The sequence below is a fragment of the Corvus hawaiiensis genome, chromosome 7, assembly GCF_020740725.1.
Source record: "Corvus hawaiiensis isolate bCorHaw1 chromosome 7, bCorHaw1.pri.cur, whole genome shotgun sequence".
Taxonomy (NCBI): domain Eukaryota; kingdom Metazoa; phylum Chordata; class Aves; order Passeriformes; family Corvidae; genus Corvus; species Corvus hawaiiensis.
In genome coordinates this window covers 9,758,849-9,781,964 of record NC_063219.1, presented here as the reverse complement: position 1 = coordinate 9,781,964, position 23,116 = coordinate 9,758,849, and the positions used below count along the sequence as shown (strand labels likewise).

The 23,116-nt window shown below is 45.7% G+C and overlaps 1 protein-coding gene across 1 annotated transcript; it reads right to left on the bottom strand.

The window, feature by feature from the left end:
• Positions 1–8,503: 8,503 nt before the first annotated feature.
• On the bottom strand, positions 8,504–18,075 carry NABP1 (nucleic acid binding protein 1). Its single transcript, XM_048309740.1, has 6 exons — positions 17,764–18,075; positions 17,519–17,657; positions 14,406–14,477; positions 12,977–13,049; positions 12,640–12,706; positions 8,504–11,831 (listed from the first exon to the last, which is right to left on the bottom strand). Exons 1-6 carry the CDS (start codon positions 17,852–17,854, stop codon positions 11,644–11,646), a joined length of 630 nt encoding a protein of 209 aa, XP_048165697.1. The 5' UTR covers positions 17,855–18,075; the 3' UTR covers positions 8,504–11,643.
• Positions 18,076–23,116: the final 5,041 nt, after the last annotated feature.

The following is a 23,116-nucleotide window of genomic DNA, read 5'->3' as shown; positions in this document are numbered from 1 at the left end:
CCTTCAGCTGTCCCTTGCCTGTCAATTCATCTTCCTGATCTGCATATTGGGGTTAGCCCAGTCATACACACAAAATTCCAGAAATACACAAAATCTCCTGGTATTGAACACCTTGTTTCACCCTGACAAACAAAAGCAACATCAGTACTGCTTCCCCACATGACCCACCAGTTTTCTAGTAGATTTTTCAGCATCAGAGTTTCACCATGAGAGACAGACTGCACTGCAGCCTCCCTCAAAAATTAAACAGACAGCAGGGCATTGGATTTCACCACAAAACATAAAAGTACTAGCAATGAAAAGTGAGCACAGATTTCGGGGAGGGTGATGCCATATTTGAAGTGGATGGAGCTGCCTTTGTTAGGTAATAACCTATCCTTATGTGCCAGTGAAAAGCATATTGCCCCCTAGATTCACAACACTTATTTTTTTATATCTAAAATCACATGGTGGTGATGGTTCAGACATTCCCATGGATAACTACTTAAGTTTCAACCCAAGAAACAAAGTTGTAGTCTTCCAAATAGTTTTACAGTGACTTCATATTTAACTTGCTGCCCAGCAAGTCACAGAGCTTTTGGTCACCTCTAATACACTCATGTGGTCCAGATATGATGATATCAAAACAAAGGCAGTACTTGCAGAATGCCTTCCTCAAGTCACATGAAAGTTAGTTTTTTTAGCTCAAAAGAATTATTTGTTCAAACCCTCACAAACTTCATGCTACAGAACTACCAGAAGAAACATTGCGAACACGCACCAAGCAATTTATTCTACCACAATGCTACTGAAGTGAGGTGCTTTCTTAGCCAATTTTAGAAAGTCAGATGCATAGGAAAAAAACCCCAGATCTTTGTCTTGTAAAATTAAGTATTTTTCTGTTGGAGAGAGAGAAATACTGTTTTTAACGTAGATCTGTTATGAAAACAACACAGCTGTTGCTCATTCACTTACCCCCGCTGCTGCCATAGTCCCCAACAGCTGCAAAACCGGGCTCTGTCTTGGAACATTCCAATTTTGATTGTGACCCTCGAGTGGGAATGCCCATGAAAGGGGGACTGCTGCCAGGGCAGTTAGCAGCACACTAGGATGCCACCAGATTGCCCAAAACTTCCACATCAAGTGCACAGTCCAACTTTTTGACAGCTCAGATATTTCAAGCTACCCTAGAATAGCATTTGAGGTCCTAAATGCTGCTGTCAGCCCATTGTGCTATTTCTGAGTCTCACCCACCCCTGGGAGAGCCCAAGAACAACCCCCTACTCTGCTGTCTACTAAAGTCATGCTTTTAATGAGTTTCTGCAACAGCTCTTTCTGCTGAGTAGATAAAAAAGATCACCTGAGATTAATTACAGTAATAATGAAGAGCTGACCTTCTGGCAGTTAAGCCAGATACCTTCCCTTCTGAAAGGGCCCATCTCACAGGTGCAGGATGATGGGGTACTTCAGGGTTCTTCAGGGTAAGTTACTCTTCATCTGCTTAGAGATGTGCAATTTGCCTTATTTTATAGTTATAGTCTCAAAACAACTCAAACCACTCTCATTTTCCATTTGCAGGACTCAGTGCTTTTTCAGAAGTAGAAAAACATTTATTTCCATGGTAAAAGGAGAGCAGACTTTGTTTTCTCCAGTATTATGACTTCTGTCCTTGCAAAAAAAGATACAAATCTAGATGCTAGAGATAACCAGGAGAGGCAAAACTTACCCACCCTAGATTTAATTATTTTATAGCACAGATTAGGAAAAGATCCTGGAGTTGAAGTGAGACTGACATCCCCACTTCCCAGCAGAGACTCCTGGTGCCCTGGGCATGGTGAGGAGGAAGAACAGCAGGTGGCCTGACCCGTTGCCTCCTCTGCCCTGGCCACGCACTGCCTTTCTCCACAGGGCCTCACATACCCCATGAACATCTAAAAACCTTCTAAGTATCCAGCACCAGAGCACGATACGGTTTTTGGGATGGCAAACAGCCACTAGCACAAGCCACAAGTCCAGCAGTCGCTCCTTCTGCCTCCCTATCCATCACTTCCCTCAAAAATTGCGATAGGAATAGGTATTTCCAAATACAGCCAGTCTGGTGAAAAAGACTCCAGGCTTTGGTATTCAGAACAGCTCAGCCTTGGTTTAAGCAGATATTTTGTTGTTTGTTCAGCTCTTTTCCCTCATATCTTGGCACCTCATTGAAATGGGCTTTACTCCGCACTTACATAGCAGAGCTGTAAAGAAACCAGCTGGTTAATTTAAAAGAGTGCAGTCCTTACAGCTTTCCCCTCCGGGAATTTCTGGAAGCACACACACACAAAAAAATTTATATTGTAACACTTTTTCTACCACATCATAAGTTTTACTTCCAAAACCATACTCTGAGGGAAAAAAAGTCTCACTATCACTCTGCATTTTGCAGGGGCAAAAGGAGATCCTAAATTAAAACTAAAAAGCCATATAAGAGCAGGATTATGGTCTCACCTCCAATCCAAAGCCACAAAGAAGTTACTGTCTCTGCCAAGAGAACATTTTGTCACTAAAATAGTTGCTGCTGCAGGCCAGCGTTAGCCCAGATCGACCACAGATCAATAGAGAACACCTGACATTCAGCTGGACAGGCCTAGGCCACAGCCCCCTGGAAGGGACAGGGACAGGTGGTGCCAAGAAGTTTTTATGATAAGGGACAAGCTTTGGATAGGGCAAGGCACGGAGCTGACACAGGAGAGAAGGAACAGACAGGCAGGGTCCTGAAAGCCCTTGGAAATGGCAGAGTAACAAACAGCTGAACCGCTGGAGCCACAGAAGTTCAGACAAGCCACAGAGCAAGGCCAGAGGCTAAGGAAGGCAAAAATAATCTATAAACCTATTTCAGCTGAAGACATGAAAGCAAAAAGAATTTGAAGGAAGAAAGGGGAGTACTGCCCTGTGGGAACAATGCATATGCAGTCATACAGCTATTTTAGTGTTCCCTTTTTAGTAGGATCAGATATTGTTGTTTGTTGGACAGCAAATCCTTCCAAGGCCATGAAGCCAACCAAGAAATCCTTACCCAACCCTTGCTCCCACAAACTATCCATTAAAAGCTACTCCACAGCTCTCCCTCGGCATTCTGCACCCCACTGCCCAGTGCAAGGCATGACGGTGACATTCCAAAGAAATCCAGCTCCACGCAGGGCCAACCCACCAGATGCCAGAGGCACAGAGCTACCCCAGCAAGTCTGCAGAGTATTTACGAAGCCGTTTGCTAAATTATACAAAGGGAATAATTTGCAACGTAATGGTGTGTTTGCATTCTGAATATCTGATTTCCTGTTCAACAAATAACCTAAACACTCCCAACCAAATGAAATGTAGACAAGACTTTAAATGTTTGAAGAAAAGCACTCATCCAGAAAATTAAGGTCAACACAGAACAGATGGTGCCTCTGAAAAATGTGGCTTCAACATTTATCTTTATGTAAAATAAAAATCTTTTAAAAACCTCCGGCTGTTTGGTGACAGTCCTACTTGAAATATTGGATCTCGCACTCCATGGATAATAAAGAAGCACTAAAAAATGACTTCAAAATACTAAATCTAAATAAAGTTCTCTCAACTACTGTGCAATGAGATTTTTGTGGGCACGTAAATACATATCAATAAAATATAGATTCAAGCTCTTCTGTAACTGCCATAAATATTGCAACCGCTCTCCCCATTTCCATAAATATGACCCACAACTCCCAAGTGAGAAGCTTTTTCATTTGCAGCAGTCAGGAAAAAAATGATCCTTTCTTCTCTATCAAAGCCTTTTGAAAGGCTGAATTTGAAGCCGAGCACATGGGGAGCTGTGAACAACTCGTTACAGTGATGCATGAAACACCTCCTCCAGCCTCAGCAGATTCCATCAATGGGATTGCAGCAAGATCATGGTTATTCTTGAGGGCAGGCAATGTCACACCCAGCTGGGGAGGGAAACAGGGGCTCTAATTGGGCAGGGCTGTAAATTACTTTGGTAATACAGAAAGGAGCTGGAACAAGCAGAAATAATGAGACAGACCTGTCAAACACCCAAAGAGTAATAACATGTTAGAGACAAACGAGAAGAAGTCGAGCACTGGCACAAGCAACAGTGCAAGTACTCCCAAGGCAAGGTAAACAACAGGCAGAGAAGGCTCAGCAGGACACCAGGTGAGCACCTCCACTGAGAAGATCTTCTCAGGACAGGTAAAAAAGAAGACAAAGAAACCACAGAGCTGCACAGCAGGTAGCTCTCAACTTTACAAGAAACAAAAAAAAAAAAAAAAAAAAAAAAAAACCAAAAACCAAAACCAAACCCAGAGCCCTCATATCCTGAGAGAATCAAATATTTTTGGAAGATAAGACCTGTGGTACCTAAAAATACTTTCCTGTGGAGGCCTCCTCCTGTGCATCACCCTGCTGACAGCTGGGGCCCTCTGACAGGCTGTTACTTCTGGTCACAGGCTACACACAGCACCTGAAGATAATCCCTTAAGCTGATTCCTCAGGGGCCACCTGCGTGCCTGGACTGAAGAAGAACCCTTACCAGCTTTGGCCATCAAAGCAGCCACAGCCAGAGCCATTTGCTCATACCACCCAAACTAAATCACAATTAGCCCAGTGACAACAGACTGCTGAAGCATATCCCCAAAAACACAAGGTAATTACAGATCTACTATCAGTTCTTGTTTCCCAGTCACCAGACATCCAACAGAACAACCATGATCAATGCACCTCTTTTTTCCAGTGTGGCTTCCAGACATTTACATCTACTAGAAAGACTCAGATTTTTGTGCCTTATGCCTTCAGGTCCAACACTGATGAAGTTGCACAGAGAGCTCCCGCAAATCCTCTTGGCTAAAAAAACTACAGGAAGCTTATTGCAGCAATTTTCCCGAGCTGACACATCCTTCTAATTGGCTTCATGATACTGACTTACTGATGGTTTGGGTCCCACTTCATCTAGAAATTACCTCTGACTCCCCATACTACTGGGGAAAATAAGCTCAGCAAGAACATTTAGACTCACTGTCCCTAGCAATGGGCCCTGCCATCAGTAAAGCATAGCCAAAATGAAACCAGACTGGGCATTCTAGGGAAGCACTTGAAAGAATGGCTTTTGCACAGAAGTTTCTTACTTCAAGGTCATCCCAACCCACATCACAGACAGCTCTGATAAGCAACAGCACAACAGCTCACCAGAGACTTAAAAATAGTAGAGTTTATGAAGTTCTCTTTCTCTCCCTACCTAAGGCTTTTAAAAACTAAAATAGATATTTTATTTTCTTCTAGAAGAAGGTTGTGTTGATTTTGTTGGTCCTGTTGCATAGCCAAGCGCTGCTGCTGCACATAGAAATGTTTACCTGCATCAGGCCTCAACTCACTATTTCTAAAAATAAAGTAAGTCATATTAATTTGTTCCTCAGCACCTGGTGTTTAAAGTTATTTCTTGGCAACTTCTGCTCTCGGCATTTAAACATTTTTCATATTCACCTTAAGTCTGACAGCACTATTGGTTATCCTTCTCTGCCTCACTAATAATTTGGTTGATGGCATGCAGGTGGATTTCTCATAATTAAAAAACGCATTTGCAAAGTTTGCATTAGGTGATCTGAAAAAATAGAGCACTCCTTTCAAAGGTTAAATATAAGTAGGCTGCAGAGCTCCATGAAAATATTGCATAATTTAGAGATAAAAATAGTTTTGCTTTATTCAATCTAGGCTGGATAGGTAGATTTTTACTGCAATCAGCCTAAACCTCATCTCTCCAAGTTACATGCTCAAGTTGATTATAGAAAATTAAATTTAGTATTAATCAAGCTAGGAAGAAGGAAATTACAAAAATTAAGCTAATGCATAAATCATAGAAAAGAATGGTGGAGCCAGCTAGAGGAGGTCATTTAACGTATCTTCACACTTGTCCCACACCAGAATCAACTCCCCCTCTCCCTAAGCCACTCCAGACAGTTATTATCCAACTCTTTCAAAAATTTACCCACAACACAGGTACCAAAGTCACCAGTCAGAGCCCTGCTGGGCCCCACCAGCCCTTCTGCTACAGGCCTTGCCATGGCATCCTCCAGCTACCGGGATTTGGGGTATCCCCCACCCCTGCCCTGGCAGGCACGGCCCAAGAAAGCAGCAGCCCCTCCCAGTCGCACAGGTCACTTTTGCTGCAGTTTTGGGCACAGAACTGCAGCACTTGGCACCACTGAACAAAAAAAAGAGCAAATCCAAAAGGGCAAGCCCAATTACCTAACTACAAAGGATCCAGACTCAGAAACACATATTTTTAAGAGTTTCCTGATTTAGAAAGAAAGAACTCTACATACTGGGTGTGGTTTTCAGCTTTTCCACACCATCCAGCGTCTTCCTAAATTATTAATTTAGCATCTGACAGATCTGCACTACCACTTTATCCCAGTTTTACAGATGAGAAACTACTGCCTGCACAGGACCTGATCCAAATTATCCTTGAAGTTGATGGGATCTCCCACTGACCCCCATGGGACATAGGAAGAGCTGGACAAGCATGGTTCCAAATTTCCCAAATAGCTGTCCAGTACTTTGCAAAGCCATTTCACCCTCTGGACATGAACCCAAAGAAAGCTTGGCAGAGGGCTCTGCTGACACACTACAACTGTGCTCCTGTGGAGTCGCAGTTGATGGCGTATTAACCAATTTTGTCTTTTATATGCAAATATATTTAACATGTAGCAGGCAGTCAGCCCTATAATCCACTCTACACAGCAGATACCATCCCATTTAAACTTGTATAACAAGGAAACGTTTAGCTCTGAAGGTACATTTAGAGCACAAGAATTTTCTTCTCTGAGCTACATCCTGATGTTTTCCTCCTTCCTGTTGCTACATCCTGATGTTTTCCTCCTTCCTGTTGCAGTGGGGATACTGCAACACGCATATATCAAACCAGGAGTCCCGTGGAAAGGAAATATATATGGACAGACAGATTCTTGATAGCTGTTTCAGAGATGTTTATTTCTCCAGCCGCCTGGCCGGAGCTCTGCCCAGGAACTGTCCCAGTCACGGGCCCAAGGGTCCTTCTGCCCGCGCAGGGAACACAAACCAACCAATGGGAACGAGGCTGAGCAGGGACAGGGAAACCCCGTGTCTGTGCCCTCAGGGCCCCTCTCCCAGGGCTACACGGCGGGGGAGGGACCCCAACACCTTCCCTAATCTTACTTCCTAGGACAAGTACAAATCCAGACAGTCTTTATCAGCTGGGGGTGTGGGAGGGCAGTTTTAGATGAAGCTCTTACAACTGCATTGTTTTCTTTATGAGAAAAAAACCATCAGCAACTTTGAGAAATTAAAAACCCTAAATCAAGTCCTTAAGAGTTCCCCTTAGTCACTTCCAAAGTTTTTTCCTAATCCCTTTGAACTCTAGCAGTTTAATCAACAGCTTGTTTTGGATTAATCTTCTCATCCCAGTTACACACACACACACACACAAATGTCCATCACAGAATAAATTAAAAAGCAGAGTCCCTATAAAGAGCCATAACAATTTCACATTCTCTGGAATCAAGAATAAAGGACTTAGTAGCATGACTAAGGCTGAAGTCAGAAAGAGCATCTCTTAATGAACTCCTGGGACGCCTGGGGCCCCTGTGCTCCTCAGCAGGAAGGGCCAGGCTCACTCCGCAGCACTGCACAGCCAGGGGAGCACCTGGCTGGGGCACAGCTCCACTGGGGTCATCACCAGAGCTCATCAGCTCCGGGCTGGGCAGTCACAGCCCTGCAGCCTCCTCAGGAGCATGCACAGGTGCTGGACTGAGGGGTAATTCCCCAAATTAACGGACTGCAGCTCCTGAGCCAGCCACCAGCAAGGGCTGCAGGGAGACAAGGCACCTCCCGGGCTCCCGTGGGAAAGCAGCGCTGGACACCACACACGCAGTGCAAATAACTGCTTGGCTCAGGGGCTAAGAACAAAGAGTGTCTGACTGGGCAAAGCTACAAGCACTTGAGAAGCAAGGGAACAACCTGGCAGGTGAAAATACATGGGCCATGAAGGAGCCCAGGAGACTTCCCCAGGAACACTCCAAACCCCATTGCATTTACTAATTCCTAGTCCTATAAAAGCACTTCAGGAACTTCTGAAGAAAATTGCCTTCTGGTGGGGAAAAGATCCCTTGTTTTGGGAGTACGTACATGAGCTGCAGAAGACGGCCATAGCAGCCAGGTCATTACAAAACACAAGGTTTAATGTCTATGAAAAACAAGGGGTTTCAGCACCTGTCTACTGAACACTCCCCTTCCAGAGAACATGGTGTACAGCCCTGCAATGCTGCCAAGGGGGGTGTCTGTGCAGACACTGCACTGAGGTATAAAAGGTGTTTTGTACCACCCATCACAGCTTTGCAGAAGCAGCATTCACTGCAGACACCGCTCCTGTGATTTGTGATGCTGAAGAGCAGCATTATTTGGAGAGCACAGGACTGCAACCTGCCGGTTCCAAGTTATGGCCAAAGCTAATTAAACGAGTTGTGAAGGCAGATTACATTTCACATGCAGCACTTGGTCCAGCACTTATATTTGTTCTTACAGCACCTTCCCCTTTTCACCGTGGACACGGAGTGTATGACTTTCCCCTGTGCCCAAAGTTAGGACAGTATTTCACAGTACAAAACTGCTTTGCCACTTTTGAATCAGGGGAAAAGACTCATGCAGAGGATGGGCAGAAAAACTACATAGATGACAGCAGCAGAAATACAGCAGCACTCTTTCCACTGCCACTTTGCTGCAGTCTGCCATCAGTCCTGGTGCTGGGGCAGGTGAGAGAGGGGGAGCTGTTGGTGGGTGCTGAGAACCGGGCATCTCGTGATTCAGGTGTATGGGGGCTAGTCAGCTGCACTTCAGCACTGTGCACTTTGTGCCTGGATACATGAACACCTTCCAGTGTCCTCCTTCCTTTGGAAATTATCCAGAATGAGACTACCCTAAGTGCAGCCTAACCTTTAATAGGAAGACATCTGTGAAGAGACTCCCTTGACCTAACCCCTGGGCCCCTGTGAACTGCCTTTTAATGTCAGCTGTTCACCACTGCTTGTTTGCATAGAGAGATGCATGTGTGTCTCTGTGAACCGAGGTGGTATAATCCCAACAGCTGTAAGGCAGGCTCCCAGATTCCTCTGCAAGCTGAGAGCTCACTATCTTGACACTGACACCTCTGAGGGAAACAACTTTGTCATAGGTTCAGTGGAAGATCAGAGGACCTTGAAAAATTATTATATTTAAGTCCATGTCCATTTCAGGGCACAGATTTCCCCTGCAAAGAAGTAAAAATTTATTAATAAACTGCAACAGTTTCATATAAGAAACAGGAAAGCAGGAATGCTACTAACCTTGAGAACATGAAGACCAGTCTCTTGCTTTTTTCCTCCCGACTGCACATCAATCATCCACTTGACTGCAGGGTTTTAATTTTAGGCCACTTATTAGCATTAATCATCTCAATTTTCACTTGGAATTTGTGAACAAGTATTCTGTTTATTAGCTTAATAAAAGCTCAGATGCATAGAGCTACAAGTATCAGGCACCTCAGCACACACTAACACAGGGTTGCCCTTGATTTTAACTTCTTTATGCCACAGAGAAGACCACCAGGACTTGAGATCCACATGAGGGATAGTCCCCAACATGCAATCACCTGCACATATCACTTGCTAACTTTACAGCTACTACTGGGCAGCGTGGCTCTCACACCATACTTACATCTTATGTACCTCTGGAACACATCACAGGTACTTCCCAGGTCTAGAAGTCCTCTTGGCTTCCTTCTCACAAGCACATCAAATCTCTTAAAGCAACATTGCAGAAGAGGCTGTCCATGCATCTAGACTATACATCACATTTATTTAAACAAGTAAGCAATTTAAAAGTCCCTGAGTTACACGTCGCCTCCTTACACCATTTCCCCAGAAGTGACTGCACACTTTCTGCTTCACCAGTGAGCACTGTTCTTCCACAGCAGCACCCAGAGGGGAACTCCTGAAGCATGCCACCCTCTTGTGTCCAAAACAAGTTTCACTAGTTCCACCTGCAAGTACCAGGAAAGCACTTTACCAGATTAGAGACAAACAGCCCTCAGGTGTCTGGGCACACAGGTCTCTCTAAACCTCCCTTCAGAAGTTTGTTGTTGCTGATGCTTGCATTTCAAACGAACTTCAGTATTTCACACCAAGCAAGGAACTTGCACCAATTAGAAGCAAATTTAAACAAATCATGACAGAGTACCAAAAGCAAAAAGTATCAAATGTAAACAACTTGTAAACATTAGTAACACAGTGGTAGATTCAAACAACATGAATGACCACAGAGACAATTCACAATTCAGAAACAGCCTTTTGTCATGAAGTCTTTATGGCTTGACAGAAAGAAAGTTAGATTTGTTTTTGATGTGGTTAGTGCAATTTTTTTTTTATTTGAGAGGTCAGTTAAGAAGAGTTAAACAGATGAATCCAGTATGACACCTCAGTTTCTGAGTTGTTTTTGAACCTGATCTGAAATATGGCACTGGACTCTCATCTAGAGTCAAGGCATTTGTGATCTCAGAAATAAAACCAGCTATTTGCCCCCCAGGACACGGAGGTTGTGGGGCTCTTCAAGGGATAATTCATATTTCATATAAAACAGAGGAAGGAAAGCTTAACAGCATCAGAAGTGCAGCTGTGTGCTCAGCCAGTACCTCTGCGATCCACATACACAGCTTAATCTAATACATAATTCATTTAGAATGAAGTGAATGGAGGAAGGAGGAGTAGGCAGACTCACTGAAGAGATGGGTAATGCAGCATTTGAGAACAGTCCACTCCTGGAAATTCAGACTCCTGAAAAGTAACCTTGGGCTTTTACACAAGGAGTGACTACAAAAAGCATATTCCCAAACACTGTCTGAATTTAGGTCCTCCTATTCTGCTATCTCATGCAAAGCAAGAACAAATATCCAAGCTTCTATCCAAAGCAAAAATCAGTATCACTTTCCTTGACAGTGATAATGGTGTTTAGAGGATTTTTCAAGTAGTGTACACCCTCCTGGAACCAGAACCAAGCTTCAAGACACTCACCACATCTGCAGCTTTGTTCCAAGTTACCCCTTCCCTGATTCCAGAGACACCACTAGTCTGGCACCACCATTTCCTTACACTTATTGCTTTTACAAGCCATATTCATTCCCAGGACACCTGGCTCACCAGAGTTTTTGCTCTTCCCCTTTGTTTCTCTTCCAATAGGAAGAGCTCCCATTTTCCCTAATGGAAGTCAATGCACACGTGCACAGGACAGAGTAGACCTATTAAGGCTACATGGCTGACCAACAGAAACAGAAATACATGTACGTAACTGAAATTTTCTTCTGTTTAGCAAAGGGCACGAAGTTTTAACTGAGACACTTCCACATGTGACTCTTACTTCCTTGTATCCACCTTCTCCCCCTACCCCCTTTACGTATGGGGAAGACTCACTGTGCTTCCCTGACACAAAACAAGAAATAGATCACATCAAGTTTGCTCCATACACCAAAAGGTAAAAAAAAACCCAAAGGACAAACTGGTTCACAGTTAACTATAAATAAAAGTGCAGTAAGTGTTCAAGTAGAGTGTAGAGTTTAAGCAAGCTGTACAACCACATTTGGCATAGTCATCTTTTAAAGGCCCTGCGTGGGTCCCTCCCATTACTGACAGCAGGGGGAAGAGGCTGAACACTATTAGCTGGTGCTGGATTTACAGGTCCTCGTCCATTGCCTCTCCCACTACCTGCATAAATGTGGCCGTGGTTATACGTGAACGGAAATCCACTTGCTTCAGGTCCAGTTTGTAAACCATTTCCTAAAAAGACAGAAGAAAGGTTATCACGAGTTCCATGGGTTGAAATCACCGATTCCTTACATAAGTTTAGCAATAGGGAATACATGGAGTTTGCAGTAACCACCAAACCCTGAAGACCAGAAAGAAAAGCCTCTCTGACACTGCAAGACCCCAAACCACAGCTTACCCTTCCTCTCCTAAACTACCTTCCCTTCATTCCTACACCACTTTCTCAGCTAAAGCAAGAAGGGTCACAATAGTAGCTTTAGAACACCAGCTACTGAGTACGGGCATTGTGTAGCCAGGCCAGAACTAAGGTTCCCTCTCAGCTTAACCTGTTCAAGGCCTTGAAGCATTTTCATATTTAAGATTCTATGTTTAAATACAGCACAAAATTATCTGGATAAGTCAAATACTGGAATTCAGATTACCACCACTGCCGTTTTCGGGAGCTAACCTGGCAAGAAAGCCATGGTGTCTAGCAAGACTGAAGTCATTTTTAAAGCCAATGTCTCAGGAAGTTTAAAAAAGCAAAATTTCAAGTCGTGCAAAAACTTTTTGAAAGCATCAAAACAAAGGTTAGTCAAGACCCTTTACATGATATAGAGACCCCAAATATTCTCATGTCCTTCTCTCCTACCGAAGAAATCCTGAAAACAGTTTCAGGAGATGTTCATGCTTACATGCTTGAGGTTCAGGCCCTTGTTTGAATGACTTTTTAGAGCCTAGTACACTTTTTTATCCCAAGAATGGAGAACCCTTGAAATAAATTTCTATTCCCAGTAAGTGCTTCTTGTCTTTTCACATTTACAAACTGAAAAAAACTTACCCAGTGGCCCAAAAGTACAAGTACCCATACCACTTGACGCAGAAATATTATTCTGTTCACCCTGTGCCTTTAGAGAAAGTTAAAAAAAAAAACAAACAGAGACATGGATCAGAGAAAGAAAATTCTCATTTTTACAGAAAGGGGATGATTTTTCCCCCCCCATGTTCTTACAGTGGCTCCATATGGAATTTATCTACTACTTCAATTACTGGCTCATTTTAAGATATGTATCACTGAGTCCATTTTACCAGAAGAGTCACATCTGATCACAGACTAGTGTGAAATACTCAGAACAAAGAGCACTTTAGGCCAGAAGCTTCAGACAAGTTTAACGTACCAGTTTGTTCTGCCCGATGTGTTCCGAGTTGGGTTCGCTGTAGTTTGGCACTTCTGAGTACACCATGCAGAACCTGGGAAGAAATTAGGATTATTAGGAAGTTCTAAAGCCATTTTTTAACAGAGTTCTCAACTCCACAATTCACAGAGCATATGTTCTTGACACATCCCATCACCTAGAAGTAATTAATCCAGACCCCATGGTTCAGAGAATATCTGTAGGTATTAAAAGGCTCTTTGATCCCTTTATTGGCTTGTGGTGAGGCTGCCACATCTTCCTGGTGAGGGCATTTCAGTCAAGCAGAGGCAAGTATTCATTTACTCAAGGAGGTAAACTGGCCTAAATAAAACAGAAGGTGATGAAAGGGTTCCCTTTGTCTCTCTTCCAGCTGCACAATCTTGTCCAGCGCCCACTCACAAGGTCACCCAAGGCACTGAGTCATCCAGCCTGCTCCCAGACAGGGATTGCATTACACCTCTAGAGAAAACTCAAACACTCCCACATACATGCTCCCATGCTATGCAGTACCCCATTAACAATAACAGCACAGAGGAGTCCAAAACAGGCAATGAAATTCAAAGCATCCTTTTCCACTCAAGGAGACTATGGCAGAATAGGCCCATCAACTCACCACATGGAAATTATGGCATAGAGGAAGAAAGATCTGGATCATTGCACTGCTTGGAGTGGTTAAGCAGAAGTGGAGCTCCCATCTGCTGCTGGGAGGCACAACCCAGATAAGGACTCTCATCACTCCAGCCAGCTGGGTGACGCTCTGAGGTAAAGAATTCTGTACGAGAGAATCTGTAGATTTTTCTTTGTGTAATTCCATCTGAACACTGGGCATTTCTGAACCATACAGGAAGAGATGTAGCAACCCCAGAGCCCCACTTCCCTGATGACTGTAAGGTTTCCCACAGCACTTTGTGCAACAGTGGAAGTACTCTTCTGGTTAGAAAATGCTGCTATTTTTCCTGTTGCTCAAGTATGTTACTCATGTTTGTTCTTAGGCAGGAGCTGTTGCCCCAGTCTGTGGGCAGTTTAAAGCAGGCTTAATGAGGCTTGCTTCTGCTTGGATATGATTCACTGGAATGACCTTGCTCATCCTTCTCTGCATTGCCTGTCCCTCAAGGATGACACACATACAAAAGGCTTCCACCAAAATGAAGTGGTTAATCAAGATAAGGCCTAGGTAAGCAATGCAGATTCAGTCCCTTGTCATTTATCCACTTCCTCCTCCATGGTGCCAATGATGGAAGCTGATTTTCCTCAAAGTACCTACAGTCCAGAGAGGGTCAGAGCTCATTATATCCATGACCAACTGAGAACACACTTTTGCTGCCCTAAATTTCATTTCCTAAGAGCCACCAGGTCTCATACTTACCATGACACTCTGCTGAAAAGGGAAGTATGAACATGCAATACTTACTCCCCGATTTTATGCAGCTCCCCTCCTCGTCCCGTGTAAAGTGTCAGGCATCCTTTCCACAGAGATGCGTACCTGGGCAAAGAAAGGAGAAGTGAAGCAGTTTCCTAGTGAATGAGCTGACAGAGGAAGTGGAAGCATGCTATCTTCCAGGAAGTTGACAAGTATTACAGATCAGCATAGACTAAAAAAACTCCCAGGGCCCCCAATGTCACCAACACTAATGCTGTATAGATCCCCATGTACTACTTCTAGCAAAAGGTATCGGAAGCTCAGCAGACTCCCTTGACAATTCCAGGAAAGCAGCCAATTATTTTGAAATTGGATGATCTTTTGTTGACTGGAGCAACCCTTATGACTTGTCCTGCAGAGAACAGGCATTTTGCCAAAAGCAGTATCTGTGTTATATTCGGTGACAACTCCCAGTTCTGCTTTCAGCAGGAGCCAGGAAGAATCGCCTTTGCTTGCTGGAGAACTGCTACTGAATGCATATGATCAAAAGTGCTTCCATTCTTAATATAGGTCCTTACCAGATTGGGCTTTTCAAAGGCACGAGTTTGGCCACCAAACTCCAAGTGACATATAGAAACACACTGACATAGTTTTTTCAATTGCAGGAACATTCCCTTACAAAGACAGTGTGAGTGCACTCTATTCTTTATAGTGGCACTTGACTTCAAGCACTGAAATTTGAGCCACACAAAACTTTCTGTGTAATTGTTCCCTTCGGTGAGGGGCATCACATATGTGTAGAGAATGAGGAAAATGCAGACCAGAAACACAGGCACAGAGCAATGGAGTTAAAAGGAATATGTGTGTCTTCTAGCATAGGAACAGGGAGCCTCAGCAATTGCACTCGCGGAGTCACCAATCTGGACAAGTCACCACTTCCTTACGCTCCACGTTTATCTCTGGAACAGAGATAACAAACCTTCCTCTTGCCCTTTGCCTTATCTGCTGAGACTGGGAGACATCCAGCCACACACAGGGCCCTAAAGAGGCACCAGGGAGGAGGCAGGTTGGCAGGAGAGGACAGCACTGACAGTGCAGTGATAACCTTCTCCATACTTCAGCACCAGCAGGAAAGCACAGGCACTGTAACTGCACATACCACCTTGGGAGCTTTCCACCCAGAACCAGGATTAGTGTTCTTCACTTCATAGTGCTACCTTTCACTTTAAGGATTCCCTCACTGCCTAACCTTTAATCACCAGCTAGCTGGGCAGTCTTGTGGCAGAAAACAAAAGAAAAGCACTACCAAGCAATAAATGTAAGTCAAACATACATTTACTGGGAAAAGACCCAGCAAGTCATGTGACTAACAACCCCCAGCATAAAGTTATTCCACGTATGCAAGCATTTGTTTTTATCTCAAAAAGAGCTGGGCATAAAGCACTAAACTCCAACACTAGTTTCAAATTTACAAATATTAAGTATAACGGCTTCCTGTAAATGGGTTCACCACCCAGTGACAAAAGTAAGCATCAGTGTCTGCTTTTCCAGAAGAATGCATCTGCAGCTTGAAATTCAGCAAGGGGGGAAAAAAAGCATGTTTACATGGGGGGCCTGGATAAGCTTTTCTGCTTGTATCAGAGGGCATTCTGCACTATGAAGTCAGATTAGCCTACAGAGCTGAAATTCACCTGCCTTGCAATGGCAGCATCACACACTCAATTCTATTTAAATCTAAAATTGTGCTGGGAGAACCCTGTATGCCAGCATGAGGGCAGTTTTCTGAAGATGAGAGCCAAACCAGAATGCATTTAGCTTTAGCCATTTCACTCCCTCCGCAGTCCTAAGGGAGCATGCAATTCATGTAAATGAAGGCATGACTTTGCCACCCACCAGAAATAGTGATGTCAGCTCATAAATTTAATACATACAAGCCAAGCTCAGTTTTTCACATTAGAGGATGTCATGACTCCCCATTTGCTGCACAGAAACACCAGAGCAGCTACAGTAAGCCAGTCACAGAGGGGAGTACAGTAACGCTGCTGAACAGCATCGCTCTTAATTTGTTTCAATGTCATCTACACACAAGGCTTTGTGCTGGCCCAGAGCTCTGGTTTAGTTCCACCCATCCCTGCACTCCACGTGCTCTCCACGCAAGCAGCGTTCCCCAGAACCACCTCTGCTGAGGAGTCAGCCCATTTCGTGTAAAAGGACATTTGCATAGGAGGAAGCAGCTGTAGTTTTGGTGGCAAGGGTCATCCGATTTAAGTCCAGAACTGAGAATTACACTCAAATGAACAACTTAAGAGCAGCTCAGTTAGCAGCCTCACTGAGTCACCTTTCACCTACTTTTTCATAAAAACAAATTAACAGGACCTTATACACACTGCAGTTCCACCATGTCCTGGACTGCTGTAGGCCAAAGGATCAGTGTAATGGATTTCTAAAAGTGTAACCTAACAGGCATGGAGAACTCAAATCAAAGTGCCTGTAACTTTGCTACTGACAATTTAAATGACATGGAAAAGGATTTTCAGATTGACTCTAACATTCTTTCTCACAATAAGTTTGGAGTTGGGTTTGTTCCTTTTTCCTCATTAAGTTACCTCTGAGAAATTATTTGCACCTAACCAAATTAACACACTCTACAGTGTAGCCCTAGCATGAATTCTTACAGTGAAACTGAAAGGGTTCTCCTCTGCCTGTCATTTTTGTTAAACTCATTCCAATGAAAAGCAACTTTTCTGCGTGATATGTCATCATCCCTTCCATTCATTAAGGAGCTCACTGCCAGAGTAAAGAACTAGCTGGGAAAATAAGAACATGCTTTGGACTTCCCCTGCTCGATTTACAGACCAGGACTGACTGTTGCATTCCCCCCTGCCCCAGAAGTATTCTCCTAAGAAGCTATTCTAAAGCCAACCCAAATCTCTTCACCACCACGTCCTCAATACAAACCCAAGCCCCTCCTAGCCTGTACACTCACACTAGGCATGTTCTGGCCTGGGAAAGGTGGGTTCAATTTGGCGAGTGACCTTAGGGCGCTGGCTCGGTAACAGGGAGAGGGTCGGAGGGGGCAGCCGTGTGCCCCGTGGCCCTGGAGGGGCCCCGCGGGTGACAAAGGGCTGCGCGGCCCGGCGGGCGCGGGGCGGCCCCGTACGCACCCTTTGGTCAGGCGGATGATGTCCCCCGGCTGGATGAGGCCGCCGATCTCGTCCCACACGCAGATGGTGATGCTGCCCGTCTTGTCCGCCACCTTGCAGGACCTCACCTCGTGCCCGTCCTTCGTCTTGGTGACTCGCCCTGCGGGGAGAAGCGCGGCTCAGGGGGGGCACAGCGCCGCCGGCCCCCCCGCCCGCCGTGACACGCGTGGGCGGCCCGGGGGTGGGGCGTGCCGGGCGCCACTTACCGATCTCCAGCACAATAAAGATGACATTTAAGTTTTTCAGTCCCGGTTTTATGTCTTTTATGAGAAAATACGTGTCGCTCGCCGCGCTCATACTGCGGCCGGCGCGGGGGTGAGGGCTAGCGGGGCGGGCCGAGCCCGCATCCCGCGGGGGAGCAGAAGCAGCGCGGGGCCGGGCAGGGGGGCACCGGCGACCCTCACAGGGGACGGGGACACGAGCACAGAGGGGCTGTGCGGTGACTGTGCGGCACGCCCGACCCCCACCGCTCCCTCTCCACACCGACACTACCGGCACAGAACCCACCCCACCTCCCTCTCCCGCCAGCACTAAGGTGCACACGTGCGCCGCGCTCCACTTTATACCGGCTGGGCGCCACCAACGCGGGAGCTGGGAGGGGGTGCTTGCGGCGAATGGAACAGTCCGGGGCACGCGGAGCGCCAGGACTGGGTAACGGGCGGGCGCGAGCCGGCGCCGCCCGCTGATTGGCCAGCGCTGCCGCCGCCATCTTCTCCTTCTCTGGGCGCTGCCGCTGCTGAGCCGGGGCTGCCTCCTCGCGTGTCTTCCGCCAGCTCGCCTTGCCTCGCCTCACCCCTTCTGCCTCCCCTCACCCACTCTACCTTGCCTCACCCCCTCGCCCGCTGACTGACTTCCTTCCGAGGAACAGCCCCGCGGCGCCCCGAGTGCGGCTGGTGCGGCACAGCAGAGTAAGGGAGCGGCTCGCTGCCCTCCCACGCCATTTTAAGCGTCGGCTGTAACACCGAGAGGAGCGTTGTCTCAGGTGTCCCAGAGGGCGATCTCCCAGTAGTTCCGCCCTCCTTCACTGGGATTTAAAAAAAAATACAGATTTGTTAGGGAGAAGCTTTTCCGGGAGAAACTTGATCTCCACCAAGCAGAAAAGGCAGTTGTGGGGGCTGCGGGCACTTCAGGGCTTAGTAGGGCTGCTCCACATCATTCTGCTCCTGGGACCTAATGCTCGTGGCATGTAGGGGAAGCCAGGGATTGTGCAGTAGCCTGCCTTGAGCCTTCCCGTGCTTAAAACGTGAGCGTAAGTCCTGATGAGTACTAAAAAGTATCTAAAACATTCTGAATTCTGCTAGCAGCTTCTTGAGGAGATGTGTTATTCCCTTGAGCTTGGCTACGGGTACGGTGTAAAACATGAAGGAGGGGCAGCTTCTCCAAGTAGGAAGCCATCGAGGTGGTGGACAAGCCCGCACAGCCTTGTGACATCCTTGGCTGGCTGGTCCCAAGGAAACAGCTCCATGCCACAGAACAGCCCAAAGACGTGCAGGTGGTCCTGTAATTCACCTCTTCCCCTTAGGAAGGGTAGCGTATCAGTGTACGTGCACTTAGCTGCTCCTTGTCAGCGCCAAACCTAGCTAGCTGGGTTTTCTATTTGTGTGAGCAGAAATCCATAGATGACAGCAGTTGTGAAATGTCTGGCCACATGTTCTGCCACAGAGGAGCTCTGGCCCAAGGAATGTTGAGCAATGTTTGTGTGTAGGCAGCGGAGCAGCCTTGCTGGGTGCCACTCAGGGCTCGGAGTGAAATACACTGCCTGCAGGAATCTGAAGGGAGAGTTTGCTTAAAGCCCCTGAGAGCTTAATCCACTTCTGTCCCGAATCCTTCAGTGAGAGCAGATGAGGGGAGTGACAGACTTCCTCAGGGGCCTATTTCGTGGTAGCGTGAAAACTTTCATAGTCATCAACTGTATTTCAGTACATTAATGGCTTTAATTTAGTCACTTGGGAAGGATTTCAAACCAAATTCCAGGAATGACAGTGTCTCTGGCAAAGGTTGGGCAAAAATACTTTTATCTTTATTTAAAACAGGTAAAATTTTTTCATACATAGGTAGTTTTTCTGCCTTCACTTCTTCCTTTTGTCTGCCACATTTATTTAGAGCCGTTGGAAAGACTAATTTTGTATCCTGTGTTTTCAGCCCTGAGCACAGTAGATTTGGGGAGAACCCTTCCATTTTTCAAGAGGAAAAAGCACAAAACAACCAGTTAAGAAAGTTTATTCACCTCATGGCAAGCCTCGGGCAGAAAGGAAGTCACGAGGGTGATTAGCTGAAAAGCAGAAAACACAAAAACACTTCACCAAGAGCATGCTTCTGTCGTTTGTCACTGGTAAGATGGTTTCAGGTGAACATCTGTCCAGGAAGGCAAGTGCCAGTGCTCCAGAGCAGCTGGAGAGGTGCAGAGGACAACAGATGTGGGCTCCAAGCCACCTTGCAGCCAGTACACCTGGAAATGCTGCACCAGGCCTGCAGCAGGGAGCACAGGGACCAGCAGAGAGCATGGAGGGATTTATTTTGTACCAAGGTTCCTTTTGAAGCTGGTAGGAAGAGGTTTAAACTAGAAATGACAATACAGCAGGAGGGGCCCAAGCAATCTAGGTGAGTTCAAGAGCACACTGACAACTCCCTGGCGTGTTTGATTGAGGAACTAATAAGCAAGGGTGCTCTGTTGGACCTCAGAATCAAGGAAGAACTGGTTGGAAATGTGAAGGTGGGTCAGCATTCAGTGCAGTGCCTTTGAGATGGTGGAGTTCAGGATCCTGAGAGGGAACAGTAGCACAAAAGGCAAGACCACAACTCTGATTCTGAAGAGCAGACTTTGGCCTCTTTAGGGATCTGCTTGTGAGATGGTCCTGGAGATCACAGCGTCCAGAAAAGCTGCCTGGCTTTCAAAGATTGTCTGCAAGTGCTGCAAAGGTCCATCCCAAGCACATGCAACAAGAGGGAGGCAGACTCTTCAGTAGTGCTCTCTCACAGGGTAAGAGACACAAACTGAATCACCAGATTCCACCTGAACACAAAAATACTTTTTTTTTACTGTGAGAGTACTCATAAACAAGTCAGTTGTGCAGAAAGGTGATGGAATCTCACTCCATGGAGATACTCAAAACCCAACTGGTTCACCATCCTTGCCAACCTGCACTAGCTCACCAGCCAGTTTCATTGATTCTGTGATTCTGTGAAATACTTCCTGTTTTCTCAAATGCAGGACACAGCTGCAGAAAGCTTGATGTGTGTGATAGGAAGGCAAGGTTACAAACTCCTGTAAGGGGCTGGGACTGTGCTGGAAAGGCAGAGTTGGTCATCTCTTCCCTTACAAGATCCTTCCAGATTCATTAAATACATTGTTTACAGTGTCTATTCTACCACTGATGAACAATTTTGCTCTGTTTGTTTCTCAAAGAGACACTTAAAATCTTGCTCATATTTTTTTAATCATTCCAATTGCCAGCCTCTGAGAGTGCCCTTGGTATTATCTAGCAGTGACTGAAGGATTCCTGTTTGCTGTGAAGGTGACCTGCAAAGCAAAACAGTTTTCCCCGTCATGCTTCTTTATAATGTATAAAGAGAGCAGAATTATTATTATTTTATTTTGGTTTTCCAGCTCTTTTTTTCCTGTTTTGTTTTTGACCTCAGAACCATAAGGTTATGAAGTCACAGCTGTGGGTAATGGAAGCACCAGCTCTCTGACCTTGCTGGGGCTGTAGTCAGTCTTGCACAAACAGGAGTGCAGGGACTTTGATGCAGGTCTGTCTTCATCCTCAAGAGCTTCCAGCAAACACCCTGTAACAATGGATATGCCTGGAAAAGGAGCTGGGATGCCAGGACAGTGATATACACTGTAAAGGGAAGAGAGAGGTACATTGTCAATATCTTGGGTTCCCGACATTAAAAAAATGTTGATGAGTTCTGACTGCATGAATGGGTCACACTGAGAGCACCAAAGCTTTGCTCGTGCTGTTCACAGGAGTAACAGGGAGCACATCCAATGAACTGTGACTGCAGCCAAAGCAGGAGCCCTTCCATCTCTGAGGGAGATGGGTGTCTCTGAGGCACTCAGTGTCTTACCACACAAACCAAATTTAGCCTGCAGTGAATGTCTACAGCAAGGGTTCCACTGATGAAGTTAAAATAATTTCCAAGCTCGTTTGCTTGCTGCAGAACATTTTTCTTCTGTATGAAAGATGCAAGTGTTTCTAGGCTGAGATCCACAGGGAGGTTTCAGTCCAAAGCAAAATCAGGGTTGAGTTGCTAAAAGAGTTCTCAGCAGTTGAAGCCTGGCAGAAGTCCCGTGCATCTCAACAGGGCTGGGATTTCACCCTCTGGCTGCAATGGAGTTACGCCAGCAGAGACATTGGTCCAAACTCCCTATTTCTGTCAGTTGCTCAGTATTCAGTGCTACTGGAGTCCCAAAGTAGATCTTCCCACAAGAAATCTGCCAGCAAGAGCAAAAGCTAATGTGTAATATTTTATTGTATACAGAGATTAAAAATGTACAGATGCCTGCAAATGCCACCTTTAACCAAGCCTTACCCAGCCCATTACCATATGTCTGACAAGCCCCTAAATTAAGCTGCAGGTTCAGGTTTTTAACATTGATGACACTTCAGCTCCCTAATGGCACATCAGTGTGTGTTCAACAAGCTGGCAGCCAGTCTGGCAGTCTGGAGACTCCAGCAAACAGTAGTTTGGTGTCTTCAGCATCTCGAACACACCATATTCTGCCATCAGGGCCAGTATTTCCCCAGGGAAATATGGATGACGCCTGGGAATGCCACACAGGTTTGAGAGGAATTTCATCCAGAAGTCGGTGGGGCAGATGCATTGGGGAATCCCTGCTCTGTTGGGGTCCTGTTCCCAACACAAGAACTCATCCAAGCTGCCTGCTACCCTCCTGCCTCGAGGCAATGTACCTGCAAGATGCCTGAAGCAGGAAGGACTGTCAGGTGTCTGATGCCAGGATTCCAGGCAGCTCCATCTACCTCCCTAGCTGTTAGCTAAGAAAGCTGAATGAATACCAGGGCACTGTAAATACCGCAGGGAGGAAAAAAAAAGCGCAAGCAAGCAAAGCAAAGAATCAGAATTTGCAGCATTCTTATTCCTTCCAGAGGAGCCACATGCTTGTGCTGCTGCACTAATGTAGCCTTTTCTCCCTGGGTTCCACACATTTTAGCAGATGTGTTCTTCTGAGAACCCAGTCCTGCAAGGTGTTTTTGGAAGTTACTCATTTCCCTCTTTCGATGAATCCCACACACATCATTCAGATGACTTACATTAAATCGCTGATGTGGGGCAGTTCTAGGGCAACTTTCCTGCTCAGCTGTGAATCATCTTGAACCAGAAATTTGGGTCTAACTCTGCCCCATACAGATGGAGCGCATAGGAGCTAGTGCCTCTTCATCTTTTCCACTAGAGCTCCAAAGGACAAGTCTCAAAGCCCACCACCACTCAGCTGCTGTTTCTTGGGTCTCTGTTGAGTGCTGTAGCAAAACCCAGACCTCTCAGCCTCACACCTTCATCAGAGGGATCTTTAGTTAAAAGGTTAACAAGTACAGA